The 20,624-nt window shown below is 39.2% G+C and overlaps 1 protein-coding gene across 27 annotated transcripts in view; it reads right to left on the reverse strand.

The window, feature by feature from the left end:
* Positions 1–18,554, reverse strand: part of SLC38A9 (solute carrier family 38 member 9) — an 88,348-nt gene extending 69,794 nt beyond the window's left edge. For 15 of the 27 annotated variants that reach the window (XR_014061477.1, XR_014061478.1, XR_014061480.1 and 12 more), the window contains exon 1: positions 2,490–2,642. Coding sequence is in view for 3 of the 27 variants with exons in the window: in XM_081517809.1 (XP_081373935.1) it covers positions 5,324–5,436 (113 nt within the window). In the remaining 24 variants the exon portion in view is untranslated. Of the gene's footprint in view, positions 1–2,489; positions 2,643–3,392; positions 3,558–5,323; positions 5,471–18,314 lie in introns of those variants that run through there. The other 12 variants (XR_014061481.1, XM_081517817.1, XM_081517808.1 and 9 more) reach the window with 3 other exon arrangements.
* Between the last annotated feature and the right edge of the window lie 2,070 nt (positions 18,555–20,624).

Here is a 20,624-nt window from a genome sequence, read left to right on the forward strand (position 1 = left end):
TTTTCTTATTTGTAGCCCACTGCACTTTTTTTGGTTGTTGTTGATACACTAAAATCCTTTTCAACTATATACTTGGAGGTGTTATAACACTAAGTAGAACCGAGTAGACAGAGAAAAATGCTAGGCCAACTCTTCATACCCTTTCCTCCCATCAAAACACACTGGATTGACTGGCCCTAAGGAGCACCAGTCACACTCCACTATTAGGCTCCCTCTTTCTTCAGATTTGCCCAAATAGTGTTAATGAGGGAGGAAGAAAGGGAAGAAAATAAAGAACTAGTTTTCAGGCAAGGGAAGAAACAGCAAAAACAGATAGGACAGACAGATCTAGGGAAAGAAATGGAAGCACCTCAGGAAAGCAGATATAAATACAAAAGGATAGTTAAGCACACAAAGACATCTGGAAAGATTGGCAGAAGTAAAAGGACCTATGAACTGGAGAGAATAAAAAGGTTCCAATGAGACTCGAAATAAGATCCCATTCTAACAAAGTTCATAGCTAGACTTAAAGCATCTCTAAATCCATGGCCAGGATTGCCCTCTTTAAGCATTTAGCAAAAAGTGTTACATTGGAGAAAAATAATGGTGGAAAGTAGGGAGAAGAGAGGTAAGAGAAGAGGACTAAAGAGGGAGAGAAAAGAAGAGAGGCAAGAAGAAGGGAACAGAAGATGTAATACAATCAGCAAATTGTCCTCAGCTCCAGGGCACTGATAACATGGTCAAGGGCCCTGGTTCTGCCTATTTAACATGGATGGCAAGTTCCTCAAAATTCAATTACACGGCTCTGGAAACCAACACTCCTGGAAAAACTACTTTTCTAGATCTGTATAAATCCCCAACTATGAAATAACCGAGCCCCAATAATCAAATAATCACTTCCGATCACTGTTGTTGGCCTAGAACACATTAATAGATAAACTCTTCACTTTGTTATGTGCTCGCTCGCTTCCGCTCACTTGCTCTCTCTCTCTCAGATCACAGATACCAAAAAGAGTCAATTCAGGTTGCTATCTAGTGACAGTATTAATGACAGATGAAAGTGAGAGAGGCCAGTTTGCACATGGGCAGACAAATAGACACTTTAAAAAAACAGAGGGCATAAGCATGCTTGGTATCTTTGACGGGCACCCAGAATGCTGCCTATTTTAAATATCTACCTCTACCCCACTGGCTTACCAGAGTACTTGAAATGTTATTAGAAAAATCTAATTCTTAGCTTAGGCTTTTATATTTCTAGAATTCTCCTTATTAAAATGAAAATAGTCATGAAAAAGTAATAGACTAGGTCTTTGACACATCAGATTGCTTGCCATCATAACATTAAACAGACAACAGATCTGGCACCAATAGGATAGATAAGCATTAGTGAATAAGGGGAGGAAGAAAAAGTATAGTTTACAAAGTATTGTCTAGAAGGAATTTTTGAGTGAATTCCTTGAGAAAAACTGGGCATGCAGAGATGAGTAAGAAAGCTCTAGGTCCTGGGGGAAATGGAAGAGGAAACAAGAGTTTGGGAAAACTGAAAAAGGGAAGTTCAAATCCCAATTTGGTTTCAGGCTGGCTGGGAGGGTCAACTCCCAAAGGTTATAATCCCAGAGCAGCAGCAGAGCATGAAGCAATCCTGAATACCAGCTCTAATATCTGGTTACCAAAAAGTGTGGGAAAAGCAGGAAAACAATCTCTAAGGCCAGTGACTGCCATTGGCATATATCAAATACAGTATAGGAGATTTCTAAACCTTTCTGTCCCCCTATGCACATTCTTCACCCCAAACCAGATGAAAAACTAATAGGGGAGGGGAGAGGAGGCATGCAGAGAGAAATGTGGATTTGTGTAATTTGCAAAAGTTCTCCAAATTATCCAAATGCTTGTGACATGTACGGTTCCTCTACAGTGACAAGCTCCTTCCTAAGTCTAATCAGACCCCCAGACCACCAAAATGATAAGCAGATCCAACACACTTTCAGTCCCAAGCATTTCTTAAAATTTTTATATTTGAACTGGAACATGATTTTGATTGCCACCTAGTGGAAGAGACAGAGCCAACCACAAGTTAAGCTGAGAATAAGCAATCAAAAAGTATCAAATGTTATTTTTTATATTCTAACAGCTGAAGACAGTTTCCCAAAGTGTGGCTATATGAAAGATGATTTTAGGTAGCATAAGGATAAATGCTATTTTAACTCCTTGGTATTTATTGCAATGTATATTAGAAAAAAGTATAAACAATACTTCATCATTTCACAAATATGTGAAGACAGGCTAAATTAACACTAATATTTTCAAAGTTAATAAATTAAAAAATACAGCGTATCTGAGATTTATGTATATAAAATGAAATAACCCACATTTTAGTAGAAATAACAATATTTTAAGGCATTCCTATTTTTTTCCCTCATCAAGTAAGTTCCTTAAATTATTTGACAAGAAAATTAGCATTCAATACTGTTAAACTCCTAAAAAATTTGCCTTCCTTAAAACATGCTTACCTAGACAGTTATCCTATGATTGAAAATAGTTGATTTCCTCTTATTTTGACAAATTTCATTATAGAAAATATACCTCCATTCAATCTAAATGGTTAAATACTCAGAGAACTGTTTGAACTCCTGCCAACCTATTGCAGTGGAATGTACTTTAATGACCTATGTTCTATTGTCACAGTGGTCAATTATTTATCATAGAGTTTAGAGGTTTCAAGAAAGTTCTGAGCATTTAATCAGCATTCATTAGTGCTTCTATTCACTGATACTGAAACATACAAGTGAAAATTACAAGATTCATTTCATTATCTTCTCTGATGGCCACTTTAAATGGCAATGATACATTTCTCATGTGATAAATTTCATATTGCTCAAGCTGCTAGCAAAGACTAAAAAATTAAGTATCTGGAGAATGGAAACGAGATTATCAAGAATAGTTTAAACCAATCCTCTTTCATCTCCTGTATTGGAAACTGCTTGAAGCCTTAACAAAATCAGCATTTTTTTGCCATCATAACATTAAACAGACAACAGAGCTGTGCACAAATAGGATAGATAAGCAATAGTGAATAAGGGGAGGAAGAAAAAGTATAATTTACAAAGCACTGTCTGCAGGGAATTTTTGAGTGAATTCCCTGAGAAAAACTGGCACACAGAGATGAGTAAGAAAGCCCTAGGTCCTGGGAGAAATGGAAGAGGAAACAGAGCTTGAGAAAACTGAAAAACAGAAGTTCAAGGAATAGGTGGGGTTGTTGAATAGGTGGGTATTTACCTAACAGTAACTGTCACATGTCCCATCTCAAGCACTCAGTTTCCTTCTGAGGAGACAACACTCTTACAGTTTCCTATTTACTCTCCTGGACTCATTTATATATATTTGCATTATATATAACTTATTAATGTCTTTACCCAAATGGCAGTACACTATATACATTGAATGCTCTGTACTTCACTTTTTTCATTTAACAAAATAAGTTGAAGACTTGTTCCATTTTGACATATAATAAAGTCACTTCCTTGTTTTTAATGGGTGAAAATATTCCATTGTATCAAGGCGTCATAATTTATTCAGTCCTATAAGAAAAGACATTTTTGTTGTTTTTAATCTTTTGCTATTATAAAAAAACAGTGCATCAAACAACTCTGTACACATACTATTTGACACTGCAAATTAATGTTTAGAAGTGAAACTTCTGGGCCATGTAAACTTTGGCATTGGTTGCTGGCATTTTTTTTGATGAAGGGCAGATCACATTAATTTTGTGGGTTAAAATTTTAAGAGCATGAAACTGTATTTTAGAGCCTTCCCTACTCAGAACAGAATATCCCTTTTTGTTACATGTAATATCTTATTAACTGTATCATACACATTTAGTCCTTTCTAAAATATGGATGCATCTAATAATCCAGGACATCTTTTAATCACTGTCAGCCAGGTGACAGTCATGGATGCAACTGCTCCTGGTAGCATGACAGCTCATATGTGGTCATTTCAATGATCAAACCATTTAGAGACCATTTAAGGAAGAAATGTGAGCCACAGTGTTGTTAGAAAGCTTTTTGTGACACCTTCTGGTAAGATCAGGAAAGCACAAGCATCAAAACTAAAAAGTGTCAATGATTTGGAAGAAAATTCTTTCAAGAAATACTATACTATCAGTGCTCTTAATGGTAGTAAGGACAATTTTGTGTGAGTAGGAAAAAATAATGATTTTTGATGACTGCAAGTCAAAAAGTGATTCAGAAGAATCAGACTGTATGTGAAGAATCAGATTTGTAATATCTTCACCGATATATTTTGTTTATATTTTCGATTTTGTGATCGCACTAGAATTCTAGTAAGTACAAAAATAAAATTCTAAGTTCTAAGAAATTGTTGCATCAGAGGTATGGGCAACAGTTTATGTTAGTTTTATATTAAAAAAAAAAGAACAACCAAAACCAGTACAACTTTTAATCATCATCTCAGATTTGAATACACACTGTGCATGTTATTTTAGTATTTTAGAGTTTCTCTCATATAGATTTTGCACATTCTTAAGGCTATTCCTATGTATTTTATCTTTTCCTCCATTATATTTTCTTATTAGAATGCTATTGATTTTTGCCTGTTTTGTAAACAACCACCTTACTGAATTGTTTTTTTATAAATTGTTATTATAAATTGCATTTATAATAATTTTTCAGTGGATTCTTTTGGATTTTCAAGGTAAGGAATGAAATAAATTTTACACTTTAATTCTCTTAAACTACCTGCTGGAGTTTAAGCTCAAAGAAGGTAAGGATTATGAATTATTTTTACTGTTCTATTCCCAGCACTTCCCATACTTGTGCTCAGTTGCTCAGTCATGTCCAACTCTTTGCAACCCCATGGACTGTAGCCCGTCAGGATCCTCTGTCCATGGAATTCTCCAGACAAGAATATTTGAGTGGGTTGCCATTTCCTCCTCCAGGAGATCTTCCCAACCCAGGGATTGAACCTACATCTCCTACATTGGCAGGTGGATTCTTTAACACTGAGACACTGGGGGAAGCCTGACTTCGTGCAATATGTTGCACAGATCAGACAATCAATATGTATTTGTTAAACGAGTTATATACATACTACTTCATAAAACTTACCTCAGCCATCCCTGACAGAGATACGGAGTTTAGTCTAAAAAGTCAAATATAAGTGAGAATATGTATTCATATATATTCCCTTTTATATACAAACATACAGATCCTATAAGAAATTAGATATTTTATAATAAAATCTCGACATATTGGGTTATAATGAGTTCTATTTTAATAACTAAAAGTCTTAATTATGAAATAAATGTTTTATTTTAAACACTTACCTTTTAGATCTTATATCTGATGAATCAAACTGGATATTCATAGGTCCAGGATTTATTTCATGATCTCCCTCAGGGATGAGAAGATGCTTAGAATCACTATCCATATTTGCCATTTTTCTCAGACTCTAAGCACTAAAGAAGTCAGTCCTGTAATAAATCAGAAAAGAGAAATAATTTAAAGTTTAATATAAGAATTATTTTACTACTGATAGGTAATAAATTTGCATGTAGAAGAAATCAAAAAACACAGGAATTTGCTGAAGATATCTTAATGAGATATATGTCTAAAATACTTAAATTATCAGAAACTTGTTAAGGTGAAAAGGAGTTACTACTTATTTTTCAGCTTAATAAAAAAAAGAAGCAAGGCAATCCATTTCCAGTAATACAACAGATTAGGCTATTTGGGCTCATTTTCCTGCAGAAAACAACTGAAAATACTGGATAAAATATAAAAAAAATTTTTTTGAAAATAGTAAGGAAAAGCAGGCCATTTGTAGGTAAAATTAAGGAATCTAGAAAGTAAGTAGCTTGAAGAAGTTGGTTCTGTTCTAAAGGTATTCGCTGTGCCAGGAAAAACTGTGCTGGGGTTTTCAAGATCTTGTGGAATAGTAGGGAAATAAAAAGACAAACCCCCAAATTCATCCAAAGCAAGGAATGAGTGTAGTAAGAAATCACCCCCTATCCCTACTTCCCACACAGCTGTGACTGCAGGGCGCTTCACCATCAGATTAGGAGATAACAGGAAGTAATCCCAAAAAAAGGTAATGCCAAAGAATGCTCAAACTACCGCACAATTGCACTCATCTCACACGCCAGCAAAGTAATGCTCAAAATTCTCCAAGCCAGTCTTCAGGAATACGTGAATCGTGAACTTCCAGATGTTCAAGCTGGTTTTAGAAAAGGCAGAGGAAACAGAGATCAAATTGCCAACATCTGCTGGATCATCGAAAAAGCAAGAGTTCCAGAAAAACATCTATTTCTGATTTATTGACTATGCCAAAGCCTTTGACTGTGCGGATCACAATAAACTGTGGAAAATTCTGAAAGAGATGGGAATACCAGACCACCTGACCTGCCTCCAGAGAAACCTGTGTGCAGATCAAGAAGCAACAGTTAGAACCAGACATGGTACAACACACTAGTTCCATTTTGGGAAAGGAGTATGTCAAGGCTGTATATTGTCACCCTGCTTATTTAACTTATATGCAGAGTACATCGTGAGAAACGCTGGGCTGGATGAAGCACAAGCTGGAATTAAGATTGTTGGGAGAAATATCAATAACCTCAGATATGCAGATGACACTACCCTTATGGCAGAAAGTGAAGAGGAACTAAAGAGCCTCTTGAAAGTGAAAGAGGAGAGTGAAAAAGTTGGCTTAAAGCTCAACATTCAGAAAACTAAGATCATGGCATCTGGTCCCATCACTTCATGGGAAATAGACGGAAAAACAATGGAAACAGTGGCTGACTTTATTTTCTTGGGCTCCAAAATCACTGCAGATGGTGATTGCAGCCATAAAAGTAAAAGACCCTTACTCCTTGGAAGGAAAGTTATGACCAACCTAGACAGCATATTAAAAAGCAGAGACGTTACTTTGCCAATAAAGGTCCATCTAGTCAAGGCTATGGTTTTTCCAGTAGTCATGTATGGATGTGAGAGTTGGACTATAAAGAAAACTGAGTGCGGAAGAATTGATGCTTTTGAACTGTGGTGTTGGAGAAGACTCTTGAGAGTCCCTTGGACTGCAAGGAGATCCAGTTCATCCTAAAGGAAATCAGCCCTGAGTGTTCATTGGAAGGACTAATGTTGAAGCTGAAACTCCAATACTTTGGCCACCTGATGCGAAGAGCTGACTCATGGGAAAAGACCCTAATGCTGGGAAAGATTAAGGGCAGGAGGAGAAGGAGACGACAGAGGATGACATGGTTGGATGGCATCATCGACTCAATGGACATGAATCTGGGTAAACTCTGGGAGCTGGTGATGGACAGGGAGGCCTGGTGTGCTGCAGTCCATGGGGTTGCAAAGAGTCAGACACAACTGAGCGACTAAACTGAACTGAACTTAAAAGTGACTCACTCCCTCACAAGAGAATTGCAAACAAGTTTTCTTGACACTGACCACAGCCTGTGTGTGTGTTTGTATGTGTCTCTGCGTGTGTCTGTGTAGGTGGAAATATTATATACTACAAACTGTACCTCATGGATTTGCAAGGTGAACACTTAAAGCTGTGAACATAATTTCAGGTTACTTCCTTGGTAGAGCTTATAGGTAACTTTCTGAAGCAAATATAAATCTTTTCTTTGAGGATCCAAGAAACATTGATCCTAGGCCTCAAAAAAGACGTGCAAACAATTTTTCAAGAACAATGAACAGTACACTGTCAAAAATAAACCAGCATATAAAGAAACAAAATGCTACTAGTAAGAACCAGAAGAAACAGAAGAAATAGCTTCACAAAGGCTTCAACCACATTCTTATTATCAGAATAAGATTATAAAACAATTATGCTTCCTACCTTTAAACAAATAAAGGAAAAAGTGAATATTTTCAAAAAGTAACAGCATGTTTGAAAAGGACCAGAGTGAACGCTTAGGCTCAGATAAATAACAACAAAGAAAAATTAATAAAACAAAACATAATAGCCAAAATTTAAAACTAAATGGATGTATTTAAAAGTTGAAGAGAGGATGCTGGCAACATGGTAGAATAAAAAGCTACCTTTATCTTTTCCCTTCAAAGTACAACCAGTAAAACATCTATAACACAACAAAAGTGCCTCCACCCAACACACTAGGACGCTGGAGAATTCCACACATCTGTCCATCTAAGAGTAAGCAGACTAGATAGAATATATAGAAGAGGGGAAACTGAGGGCGGGAGAGACCAAGAGAAGAGTGATGGTGGTGCCTGTAATCCTACCCCTCCAGCTCCAGCAACTGAGACTGCAGCCCAAAGAACTGGATGGCAGCAGGGGCGGTGGGCACACGATTCCTGCCTCAGCAGCCGCCAGGAACACAGAGGCCAAGACAGAGACCCTTACAACACTGCGCCCAGCATAGGTGCCCCTGCAACCCTGGCTCTTCTTCTCTCTCTTCTCCCTCCCCCTGCAATGTCAGAGCCTGTAATTCAGGAGATCCTGGATATAAAGTAAGAGACCACCATTCCGGCTATAGCAGAAGGCAAGGTACCTACAACCCTGGAGGCGCAGGAAGCAATAATGAGTGCCCAGGGTAACACTGCTAACAGAGGTGATGGAGGGTGGAGAGTGAAGATTCAAATATAACTACAGGTAGTTCACGTAAGAGAAACCAAAAGATTGTGCACCACTTACTGGAAAACAGAAGAAAGGCCTCTAACTTCTAATCTGTTGAATCTGTTATAATCCAGCAACAAGGTGTTTGCCACTTGAAAGTTGTCTATGGAGAAACAGCTCATCAGGCACCATGAACCACAGTAACACTGCACTACAAAATGACAATTCTCCAGAAACTAAATGTAAAGTAATGAAATATTGTGACCTAATTGAAACAGATTCAAAATATTTGTCATGAAGAAACTCAACAAACTACAAGAAAACTCAGAAAGGCAGATTCAATGAGCTCAGGAATAAAATTAATGAACAGAAGTAATACTTTAACAAAGAGATTTAAACTCTAAAATAGAACTAACTGAAAATTCTAGAGCTGAAGAATTCAATAAGTAAAATGAAGAATGAATTGCAAAGCAATGGAAATAGAGCAGACTGGATAAAAGACAGAATTGGCAAGCTTGAAGAAAGAAATCTAGAAATAATACCAGTAGAAAAGGAAGAGAAATAAGATATTTTTTTAAATCAGAAAATTCTACAAGAGCTGACTGACTCTTTTAGGAAGGACAATATTAGGACATTGGGTATCCCAGAAAAGAGAGAAAGGAACAGAGTTTATTTAAAGAAATAATAGCTGAGAATTTCCCAAGCCTGTGGTAAGAACTGGATATACAAGTCCATGAAGCTAGGAGAACACCTAATTACCTCAATGCAAAAAGATCTTCTCTAAGACACATTATATTAAAACTGTCAAAAGGGGCTTCCCTGGTGGCTCAGTGGTAAAAAATCTGCCTGCCAATGCATGAGACATGGGTTCAATCCCCAATCCAGGAAGATCCCACATGCCAAAGAACTACTAAGCCCATGCGCCACAACCATTGAGACTGTGCTCTAAGTCCTGGCAGCCACAACTACTGAAGCCCACGTGCCCAGGCATGCATGCCACAGTGAGGAGAAGCCCTTGTACCACAACTAGAGAGTAGTTCACGCTCGCCGCAGCCAGAGAAAACCCATGCAGCAATGAAAACCCAACAAAGCCATAAAAAATAACAACAAAAAACTGTCAAAAGTGAATCACAAAGAAAAAATTTTAAAGGTAGCTAGGGAAAAAGAATAACCTATAAAGGAGCCTCCATTATACACAGAAAATCCTACACTGCCACCAGATGTCATTGATGAATTCATTAAAGTTGCAGTATACAAAATTAATATACAGAAATCTGTTGTTAATTCTACACACTAACAATGAATTACCCAAAAGAGAAATTAAGAAAATAAGTCCATGTACCACTGCATCAAAAAAGAATAAAAAACCTAGAAATGAACTTACCTAAGGAGGCAAAAGACCTGTACTTGGAAAACTACAAGACACTGATGAAAGAAATTGAAAATGACACAAATAGATGGAAAGATATGTTCACATGAACCATGTTCACGGGTTAGAATACTGCTAAAATGACCATACTACCCAAGGCAATCTGCATATTCAATGCAATCACTATTAAAACACCAAGGGCCTTTCTCACAGAACTAGAGAAAAATAGTTTTAAAATTTGTATGGAAATACAAAAGACCCTGAATAGCCAAAATAATCTTGAGAAAGAGAACAGAGTTGAAAGAATAATGTTCTTTGACTTCAGACTATACTACAAAGCTACAAAAACAAATAATAATAAAAATCAAAACAGTATGACATACGCACAAAAACAGACAAATAGATCGATTAAACAGGATAGAAAGCACAGAAATAAACCTATGCACTTATAGTCAATTAATCTATGATAAAGTAGGCAAGAATATACAATGGAGCAAAGAGTTTTTTCAAAAAGTGGTGCTCAGAAAACTGTACAACTACATGTAAAAGAATGAAATTAGAACATTTTCTCAGACCAAATACAAAAATAAACTCAAAATGGATTAAAGATCTAATATAAGACTGGAAAGCATAAAACTGCGAGAGGAAAACATAAGCAGAACATGCTAACACAAGTCACAGCAGTATTTTTTTATCTGTATGTTAAAGCAAGGAGAACGGGATGACAGAGGATGAGATGGCTGGATGGCATCACTGAATCAATGGATGTGAGTCTGAGCAAACTCCAGGAGATGGTAAAAAACAGGGAAGCCTGGCGTGCTGCAGTCCATGGGGTCGCAAAGAGTCGGACATGGCTGAGCAACTGAACAACAAATGCTAAAGCAAAGGAAATAAAAGCAAAAATAAACATGACCTAATCAGACTTAAAAGCGTTTGCAGAACACGAAGGAAACCACTGACAAAACAGACAGTGTACTAAATAGGAGAAAATATTTGCTAATGGTATGACTGATAAGGGGTCAAAATTCAAAATATATAAACAGCTTATACAACTCAATGAAAAACCAAACAATCCAATTTAAAAATGGGCGGAAGACCTGAATAGACATTTTATAAAGAAGACATATAGATGGCCAACAAGCACAGGAAAAGATGCTCAATATCATTAATCATCAGGGAAATTCAAAACCACAATTAGATATCACCTCACGCCCATTAGAATGGTTATCATCAAAAAGGTAAGAAATAACAAGTCTTGGTGAGGCTGCCGATATAAGGGAACCCTTATACACTGTTGGTGGGAATGTAAATTGGTGTAACCACTGTGGAAAACAGTATGGCTATTTCTCAGAAAAACTAAAAATAGAACTACCATATGACTCATCAATTCCACCTCTGGGTATATATCCAAAAAAAAAAAAATGAAAATGTTAATTCAAAAAGATACAGGTACCCCAATGGTTAGAGCAGCATTAGTATAACTGCCAAGACATGGAAGCAACCTAAGTGTCCATCAATAGATGAAGGAATGGATAAAGATGTGGTATATGTACAATGGAACACTTTGTTGTTCAGTTGCTAAGTTGTATCTGACTTCTTTGACACAATGGACAGTAGTCCATTAGGCTCCTCTGTTCATGGGATTTCCTAGGCAAGAATATTGGAGTGGTTTGCCATTTCCTTCTCCAGGGGATCTTCCTGACCAAGGAGCTGAACCTGGGTCTCCTGCATTGGTAGGCGGATTCTTAATCACTGAGCCACCAGGGAAACTCTAGATATTTCCCAAGTAAGTAAGTAGGTGTTAGTGGCTCAATCATATCTGACTCTTTGTGACCGCATGGACATATCTGATTCTTTGTGACCCCATGGACATATCTGACTCTCTGTGACCCCATGTACTATAGCTTGCCAGGTTCCTCTGTCCATGGAATTCTCCAGGCAAGAATACTAGAGTAGGTAGCCATTTTATTCCCCAGGGAATCATCCCAACCCAGGATCCAACCTGAGTCTCCTGCATTGCAGGCAGAATATTTACCGTGTGAGTCACCAGGGAAGCCCTAGGTATTTCCTTAGACAGTAATAATCCTTCTAGTAGCAGTGAAACAGAGAAAAAGTCAATAACCAAGTCAGAATAGGGGAAAAACTTACCTGCTTAAACAATGGTGGAAATACATGGTTACATTTCTGACTTACTTTGCTAACCAATGCTCTCCACTGTATTGGTTCCTAAACTAAACTAGGATGTGGTTGAACTTATAAACAGGATTCTTTTAACTCCTGGAGATGATACTTTCACTGATTATTGAAAGTTAGGAAAACCAGAAAACAGGAAAATCTAGAAAGGTTCTTAAATTTCAGTCAGCCTTAACAAAAAATAGTAATCAGGGTTGAAGAAAATATGAAGGACATTCAGGAACTGACATAAAAGTTCCAGTTTAATCACAAACATCCATTTTTTTCCTGAGCAAAGCTGAAATTTGCATTGTCAAATTAGCCTTTTATTCCAAACAAGTAGAAAACTGATATTTCAATGATTTAAAATAAATCATGAATGAGTTCAAAGTTCAAATCCAAAGTTCCCAGTGCCTTTCAGAGATTTAATAATATTCAAATAAATATGAAGAACTGTAAGAAAATTGATAATTTTCAGTTGCCTCAACTTTAAATTCCCCCAGAAAGCTGTCTCAGAGGAAATTTAATATCTTTTTTGAAAGTCTTGATGAGAACTATAAGATATCTTAAAATCTGATGAATTAGGTTGAGAGGTGAACTGGAGTTTCATAGCTAATATTAGTTAGATGGTAACACAGGATAGTGCTATCAATGATTGACTAAATTGTTAAATATTCCAAAGCATTATTTTTGTCATAGACTAACACTAATACAGGAAACTAAATACACAAAATGACATAAACAGACATACTCACTGCTATTTCATTCAGTCCTCTGACCTTTAAAACAAAGTCCCAAATGCAAGATTAATGTCAAAGATAAGTCACTTAATAATGAGCCCCTAATCATTTAAGATTGGTTTTAGTATGGGGTCTCAAGACAAAAACAGCTTATTAACTTGCTTGCTAATACCTATGCTGAAACATTATCTCCATAAAAAGAACATAGAGAACAACAAAAGGAAGCTCTTGTAACGTCTTTTAAAAGGTATTAACTGTGAGCATCAGCATATTTCAAAGAATGTCAGTCCTTTCCACTCCAGGTTCAGAAACTTCCTTTCACAATTCTTTGAGAAAGCAAATTGATAGTTCTGGGTTAGCCAAAAAGTTCCTGCGGTTTTAAAGCAAAAACAGAAGACACATTTTTCATCATTTTCACCAAGAACTTTATTGAACAACATGTTCACCAATTGCAACATATTCACCAATATGCAGACGAAACTACTCTAATGACAGAAAGTGAAGAGGAACTAAAGAGTCTCTTGAGGAGGGTGAAAAGGAAATGAAAAAGCTGGCTTAAAACTCAACATTCAAAAAACGAAGATCATGGCATCCGGTCTCATCACTTCATGTCAAGTAGATGGGGAAAAAGTGGATGCAGTGTAAGATTTTATTTCCTTGGGCTGCAAAGTCACTGTGGACTGTGACTGCAGCCATGAAATTAAGATGTTTGTTTCTTGAAAGAAAAGCTATGACAAACCTAGACAGCATATTAAAAAGCAGGGACATCATTTTGCCAACAAAGGTCCATATAGTCAAAGCTATGGTTTTTACAATATTCATGTACAGATGTGAGAGTTGGATCATAAATAAGGCTGAGCACCGAAGAACTGATGCTTTCAATTGTGGTGCTGGAGAAGACTCTTGAGAGTCCCTTGTACAGGAAGGAGATCAAACCGGTCAATCCTAAAGGAAATCAACCCTGAACATTCACTGAAAGGACTGATGCTGAAGCTAAAGCTCCAATACTCTGGCCACCTGATGCAAAGAGCTGACTCATCACAGAAAAGACTCTGATGCTGGGAAAGTCTGAAGGCAGGAGGAGAAGGGGCAGCAGAGGATAAGATGGTTAGATGGCATCACAGACTTAACGGACATGAGCTTGAGGAAACTCCGGGAAATAGTGAAGAACAGGGAAGCCTGGCGTGCTGCTGTCCAGGGGTTCAGGGGGTTGCAAAGAGTGGGACACAACTTGGCGACCAACAACATTCACCATTTTGTTCCACTACCTTCTGACATTTTTCGGGCAATTTTATAATTCTGTCTTCCCAAAACTTTTTCTTTTTTTTGAGAAAGAAACTGTTTCAGGTTCTTCTTACAATCTTCCAGGGAATTGAAAATTTTCCACTAAGAGAATTTTGGATGGACTGAAATAAATGGAAATCTGAAGATGCAGTGTCTGGTGAATACGGTAGATGAATAGACCTTCCCAGCCAAGCTATAACAGTTTTTGTCTGGTCATCAGAGAAATATGCAGTCTTGCATTATCCTGATGGAAGACTATGTGTTTTCTGTTGACTAATACCAGATTCTTTTCTTTGAGTGCTGCTTTCAGTTGGTCAAATGGGGAGCAGTACTTGTTGGAATTAATAGTTCTGTTTTCCAGAAGGAACTCATAATAGAGACCTCTCTTCCAATCCCACCATATACACAACATCATCTTCTCTGAATGGACATCGACCTTTGGTGTGGTTGGTGGTAGTTCATTTCACTTGCCCCATGATCTCTTCCATTCCACATTACTATACGGTATCCAATTTTTATTGCCCATCACAATTTGTTTTAAAAAATGGAATTTTCATTAAATAGAGAAGTGAATGCAGAAATATGGTCAAGGTTTTTTTGCTTAACTTACATGGAACCCAAACATCAAAGCGATTAACACAACCAAGCTGGTGCAAATGATTTTCAACGCTTGATTTGGATATTCTGAGTATGTTGGCTATTTCCTTCATGATACAAAGTTGACTGTTCTCAATTAGTGTCTCGATTTGATGACTCTCAACTTCAACTTGTCTACCTGACCGTGGAACATCTGCTGCTAAGTCGCTTCAGTCGTTTCCGACTCTGTGCGACCCCATAGATGGCAGCCCATCAGGCTCCGCCGTCCCTGGGATCCTCCAGGCAAGAATACTGGAGTGGGTTGCCATTTCCTTCTCCAGTGCATGAAAGGGAAAAGTGAAAGTGAAGTCGCTCAGTCGTGTCCGACTCTTAGCGACCCCATGGACTGTAGCCTACCAGGCTCCTCCGTCCATGGGATTTTCCAGGCAAGAGTACTGGAGTGGGGTGCCATTGCCTTCTCCCCGTGGAACATCATCCAGCAAGAAATCTCCAGTACCGAACTTCCTTGATGGCTCATTGGTTAAAGAGGCCACCTGCCAATGCAGGGGACACAGGTTTGACCGCTGGGCTGGGAAGAGTCCCTGTGCCACTGGGCAACTAAGTCCGTGTGCCACAACTACCAAGACTGTGCTCTAAAGGCCGAAAGGCACAACCACTGAGCCCATGTTCTGCAACTACTGAAGCCTGTGCACCCCAGAGCCTGCCTGTGCTCCACAACAAGAGAAGCCACCACAATGAGAAGCCCATGCACCGCAACTAGACAATATCCCCTCTTCTCTGCAACTAGAGAAAAGCCCACACAGCGACAAAGACCTAGCACAGCCATAAAGAAAGAAAGAAAGAAAATAAAGAAATCTCCAGTACAAACCACAAACCATTTTGTCCCATTTGGTCAGTCATGGCACCTTCTCTATACATTGCACAAGTCTATTCTTGTGTTTCAGCTGCCTTTTTACCTTTCTTGAAATAATAAAGCATAAAATGCCAAAAAATGTTGCTTTTTTCCTTCCATCTTCAATATTAAAATAGTTACACAAAAATTCACCAATTTTGATGAATTTTTTTTTTAACGCACACTGATAATGACAGCTGTTACAATACAATCTAACAGAACTGTTTCAAATGAAGTTAAAGACAACAAAGCACTACTGGAGCATTTTACAGAAAACAACCAAATGAAGTTTTTGGCCAACTCAATATATATGCCAAGATGCTAGCAACAATCTGCAATAACAGGCACTGGCTTTTGCCCAAAGAAATGGATTATGAACCCACCATATAAGTATTTATGAGTGAGAATTACTATTAACTAATATTTCTGCATATGGTAGAGTTTTAGATACTACATTTATATTCAGTTTACCAGGCTGGGGGTTGATAAATTTTTTTTTCTTTAAATGGCCAGATAGTAAATATTTTAGGGTTTGCCAGCCATATGGCCTGCGCAACTACTCAACTTTGCCTTGTAGCACAAAAGACAATATATAAATGAATAAGCATGGCTGTGTTCCAGTAAAACTACATAAAAAGTAAATACATTTTGCAGTGGGCCAAGTTTGGTCATAGTTTACACACCTATCCAGTACGCCAATATAAAAGCAAATGGGGGACTTTCCCGTTGGTCCAGTGGCTAAGAATCTGTGTTCCCAATGCAGGGGCCTGGGTTCGATCCCTCGTCATGGAATTAGATTCCACATGCCACAACTAAAACATCCCACATGCCACAACTAAGACCTGATGCAGCCAAATAAATAAATAAATATTAAAAAAAACAACAAAAACAAATGGAATCATATCATTAAAAGGGCAGCTTGGTGAAAGCAGTTTTGTTATGTATATTTATGTTCTTCTATGTATTGCAAGTCTATAACTTCTATAAAGTCCAGTAATGGACTTATCCAAACCTCTTCCTTATGAATTGCTTAATGGTCAACCAACAGGAGCTATAATATTTAAATTCTGATGTGACAGTGGATCAACAAATCTTTCAAGAGGTGTAAATTTGACAGTGCTGGAAGAGAATGTAGTTTAATAAAGAAATTACCAGTTCATACAATGTAGTAGCACCAAAGAACCTCTCCTCCCACACTGGGAAACACTATTATAAATGCTCTAAAGTTATGTTTAGGGAGGAAGAAAGAAAGAATACTGGTAAAGGACTGAAATTTAAGTGTATTATAAAATGCTGGCCTGGTAGAGATTTTTAACCTCTTAATGATTTTTTTTTTATTTTTATGGTCATCTCTCCTTTTAAAAAAATAATACTATAAATCATTATTTTAATTCGTAATTCATGCATCCCCATCCTCCTATGCTGTTTATCCTTTATTGTAACTATTCAGGGTATTATGAAAATCACAATAAACAGTATACTACTTTTACATATATAATTGAGATATGCAGCATTTAAGATTGAGAGAGGAAATCTAAGGCTAAAGGTTCTCAGAGATCTAGTGGGCATACAGTGGGAAAGGTGAACTTTATTTTCTTCCAGGCAAAGAATCTATAGGTGACATCTTAGATGACGATCTGTCATCTTAACATGAAGTTTGTAGATGTTTGTGATGCAAGATTTTTGTTCAAGTTAAAACAAGGTTTCTTTAACCTATTGAAAAGTTTAAGGGCTTCCCAGGTGGCCCTAGTGGTAAGGAATCCGCCCGCCAATGCAAGAGAGGGAAGAGACGCTGGTTCGATTCTTGGTTCAGGAAGACTCCCTGGAGGAGGGCATGGCAACCCACTCCAGTATTCTTGCCTGCAGTATTCCGTGGAGAGAGGAGCCTGGCAGGTTACTGCCCATAGGGTCGCAAAGAATCTGAAACGATTGAAGCGACTTTGCACTCACGCATTGAAAAGTTTAAAGCCTTCCCCTTCAGGGGTTGCCTGGTTACCTTGCATATGACAGCAGTAAAAAGATAAAAGAAGCGAGAACAGGTTAGAGTTTGCTAATCTACTGATCTCAGCAGTAGATTAAGGCAAGGCTTGAGAGTCATGAAAATTAGGTTTCAGTCATGTTGGTCAATAACTGGTTGTCTGGTGGTGAGCGAGTCAATTTCTTCAATTCGGTGGGCTTGACTTTCCTAATCTGGAAAGTCGCAACGCACTTGATAGCAACTCTCAAAGACCCCTTCTAACTCAGAATTATTCTAAGACAGGAAGATGTTAAGCCACCTACTATCAGGGCACCAGCTCTCACAATCGAGCCGGGGGTTGGGGGTTGGGGAAAAGAGTGACAAGGACTTACTGGTCTGGCCCTCACTCCCCACCCCTCGCCCCCGCCATCTGCGGCCCTAGCTCAAGGCATCAAAGGGGTTTCCTCCCCACCTCCCCTCTCGAGCTCTCTCCTACTCCCATTCCTATAATTCTCTCAATTCTCCGCCTCCCTCCTCTCACCTGGGTGTTCACCCACTGTAACCTTGCCTTTTCCCTAAGGCTCCGACAGACACGACTCCCACAGCCCCTCGAGGTCTCCCAGCCACGGACTGAATCCCTGCTTTGCTCGCACCCGAACCCTGGAAGACCGCGCACCGCCCCTCCGGACAGAACTCCACGAGCCCCAGCTTTGGCCTCACCGCTCCCGCAAGAAGCCACCGTTCCGACGCGTTTCCCCAAAGAACTTCCCCGGGTGACAGCCCGCTCCGATGCAAGCTCAGTCGTTCAGGCCGCTTCTCCCCTGTTCCCTCCGGTCCTTCCCCGGAGGTGAGTTTGCAAAACCCGAAACGTGCTCTACCTGAGCAGGCCAAGCCTAGAAACTCAGAGCGTTTGGCGGGAAGGAAGACACCCCTTCCCCAATCTTCTCAACTTGCGGCAGCGAGGGTTCTCGTCTCCTGGACAGGAAAAGGCAAAGGCCTACGTCGCGGGGGCCGGCGGGGGATGGAGTTCTGAGAGCACCAAGCCGGCAGCCGCAGTCAAACCTCCCGCCGTCGCGGACTACAACTCCCAGAGGGCTCTGCGACAATCAACGCGCCTCCCGCCGCAGAGCCCAACCCTCCCGCTTCAGCTTCGGCTTTTGCTTCGGCTTCGGCTTCGGAAAGGGGGGCGGCCCGGTTGGGCAAATCGCTTCTGCTTTGACTCCTGACGTCCGTGCTGGAGTCTCTTGTCTGTCCGAGGCCCTTAAGGCGTCGAAGAGGAGGGATGCGATCTCCTGCAGTCGGTACCACCCCGGAAGCCGCTGAGGAAGGGCTGATTTTACATTTCCATCTAGGGCAGACTTCCCGCTATCTGTCTCTCATCTCAGGATGTTCTGGCTGTACTCTCATCACGTGCTTGAACTCTATGGATACCAAGGGAAGCTGGTTTGAAAAAAAAAAATTGTTGGATTGGCACTTTTCCTTCCTTGTCTAGACACTTAAGCTTTTTTTATTTTTAACGTGTTGGCAAATTACTCACTAGCCTGAAAGGGGATTTGGGAGGATTTTAAACACCCTCTCCCCATCCCTGTTTCTCCCAGAGCCACCCCAAATAAACATACAACTAAGTATAAAAAATTTGCTCGTTATTAAAAGTCAGCTTAAGGTAAGCCTCCTGAAAAGCATATGGTGATACCATGGACAGAGGAGCCTGGTAGGCTGCAGTCCGTGGGGTCGCTAAGAGTCTGACACGACTGAGCGACTTCACTTTCACTTTTCACTTTCATGCATTGGAGAAGGAAATGGCAACCCACTCCAGTATTCTTGCCTGGAGAATCCCAGGGACGGGGGAGCCTGGTGGGTTGCCGTCTATGGGGTCGCACAGAGTCGGACACGACTGAAGCGACTTAGCAGCAGCAGCAGCAAGCTCTTCTTATACAGGAAGCCGGTGACTTTTTTTTTTTTTGAAGCAAAACAACCAGGATAAATCCAACAATGTAATATGTTAATGAAAAATGAAATAACCCAAATTTAACAAATATCTAATATTGAGTGCCAAGCATTTTACATGCAAAATATCTTTTTAAAATATTTTCTTTTATTATTTTTGGCTGTGCTGGATCTTTGTTGCTGTGTGGGCTTTCTCTAGTTGTGGAGAGCAGGGCTACTCTTCGTTGCAGAGGCTTCTTATTATGGTGGCTTCTCTTGTTGTGGAGGACAGGCTATAGGTGCTCTGGCTTTAGTATTTGTGGCTCTTGGGCTCAGAAGTTGTGGTGCGTGGGCTTAGTTGCTCTGCAGCATGTGGAATCCTCCCTGACCAGGGGTTAAACCCGTGTCCCCTGCATTGACAGTTGAATCATTATCCACTGTACCCTCACATTCAATATCTCTTTAAGTCTTTACCATGATTCTAGAAGTGTATATTACCCCTATTTTACAAATATGGAAGCCGTCCTAGAGAATTTAAGTGAGTTACCCAAGGCACAAAAGCTATTAAGCAGCAGAAGAGCTAGAAATCAAACTAAGGTCTTATTCCAAAACCTGTGCTCTCAAACACTGCCTCTGGTATTGAGGGTTTGACAAATACAAGGCAGGTGATGTGATGAACGTTTCCTTTAAGGTGCGTGCTAAGTCACTTCAATAGCGTCTGATTCTTTGTGACCCTATGGACTGTAGCTCGCCAGGCTCCCCTGGCCGTAAGATCCTCTGGGCAAGAATACTGGAGTGGGTTGCCATGCCCTCCTCGCCTTTAAGGTAGATAAAAGTTATTTTGCTAATGGTATCCTTATTTAAAAACTTTTGCAACTGCTCTTTAGATCAACAGTACATTCTTCAGATCAACAGTACATTTCTTTTGATAACTCCAGTGATAGCAAAATGTTCTTTTTTCTCTGCTTTTCAACCTGAGAAAATATTTTTAGGGAAGGCTGAGAAGTGTGAAAGGAAATGGTATAGAATGACATCAGCAAAGATAGCGGAATAGGGAACTTGAAAATTGTCCCTCCCACAAAAGCAATGAATAAGCTGGCAAAA

Source organism: Giraffa tippelskirchi, chromosome 8, assembly GCF_054371585.1.
Source record: "Giraffa tippelskirchi isolate mGirTip1 chromosome 8, T2T-mGirTip1v1.2.pri, whole genome shotgun sequence".
Taxonomy (NCBI): domain Eukaryota; kingdom Metazoa; phylum Chordata; class Mammalia; order Artiodactyla; family Giraffidae; genus Giraffa; species Giraffa tippelskirchi.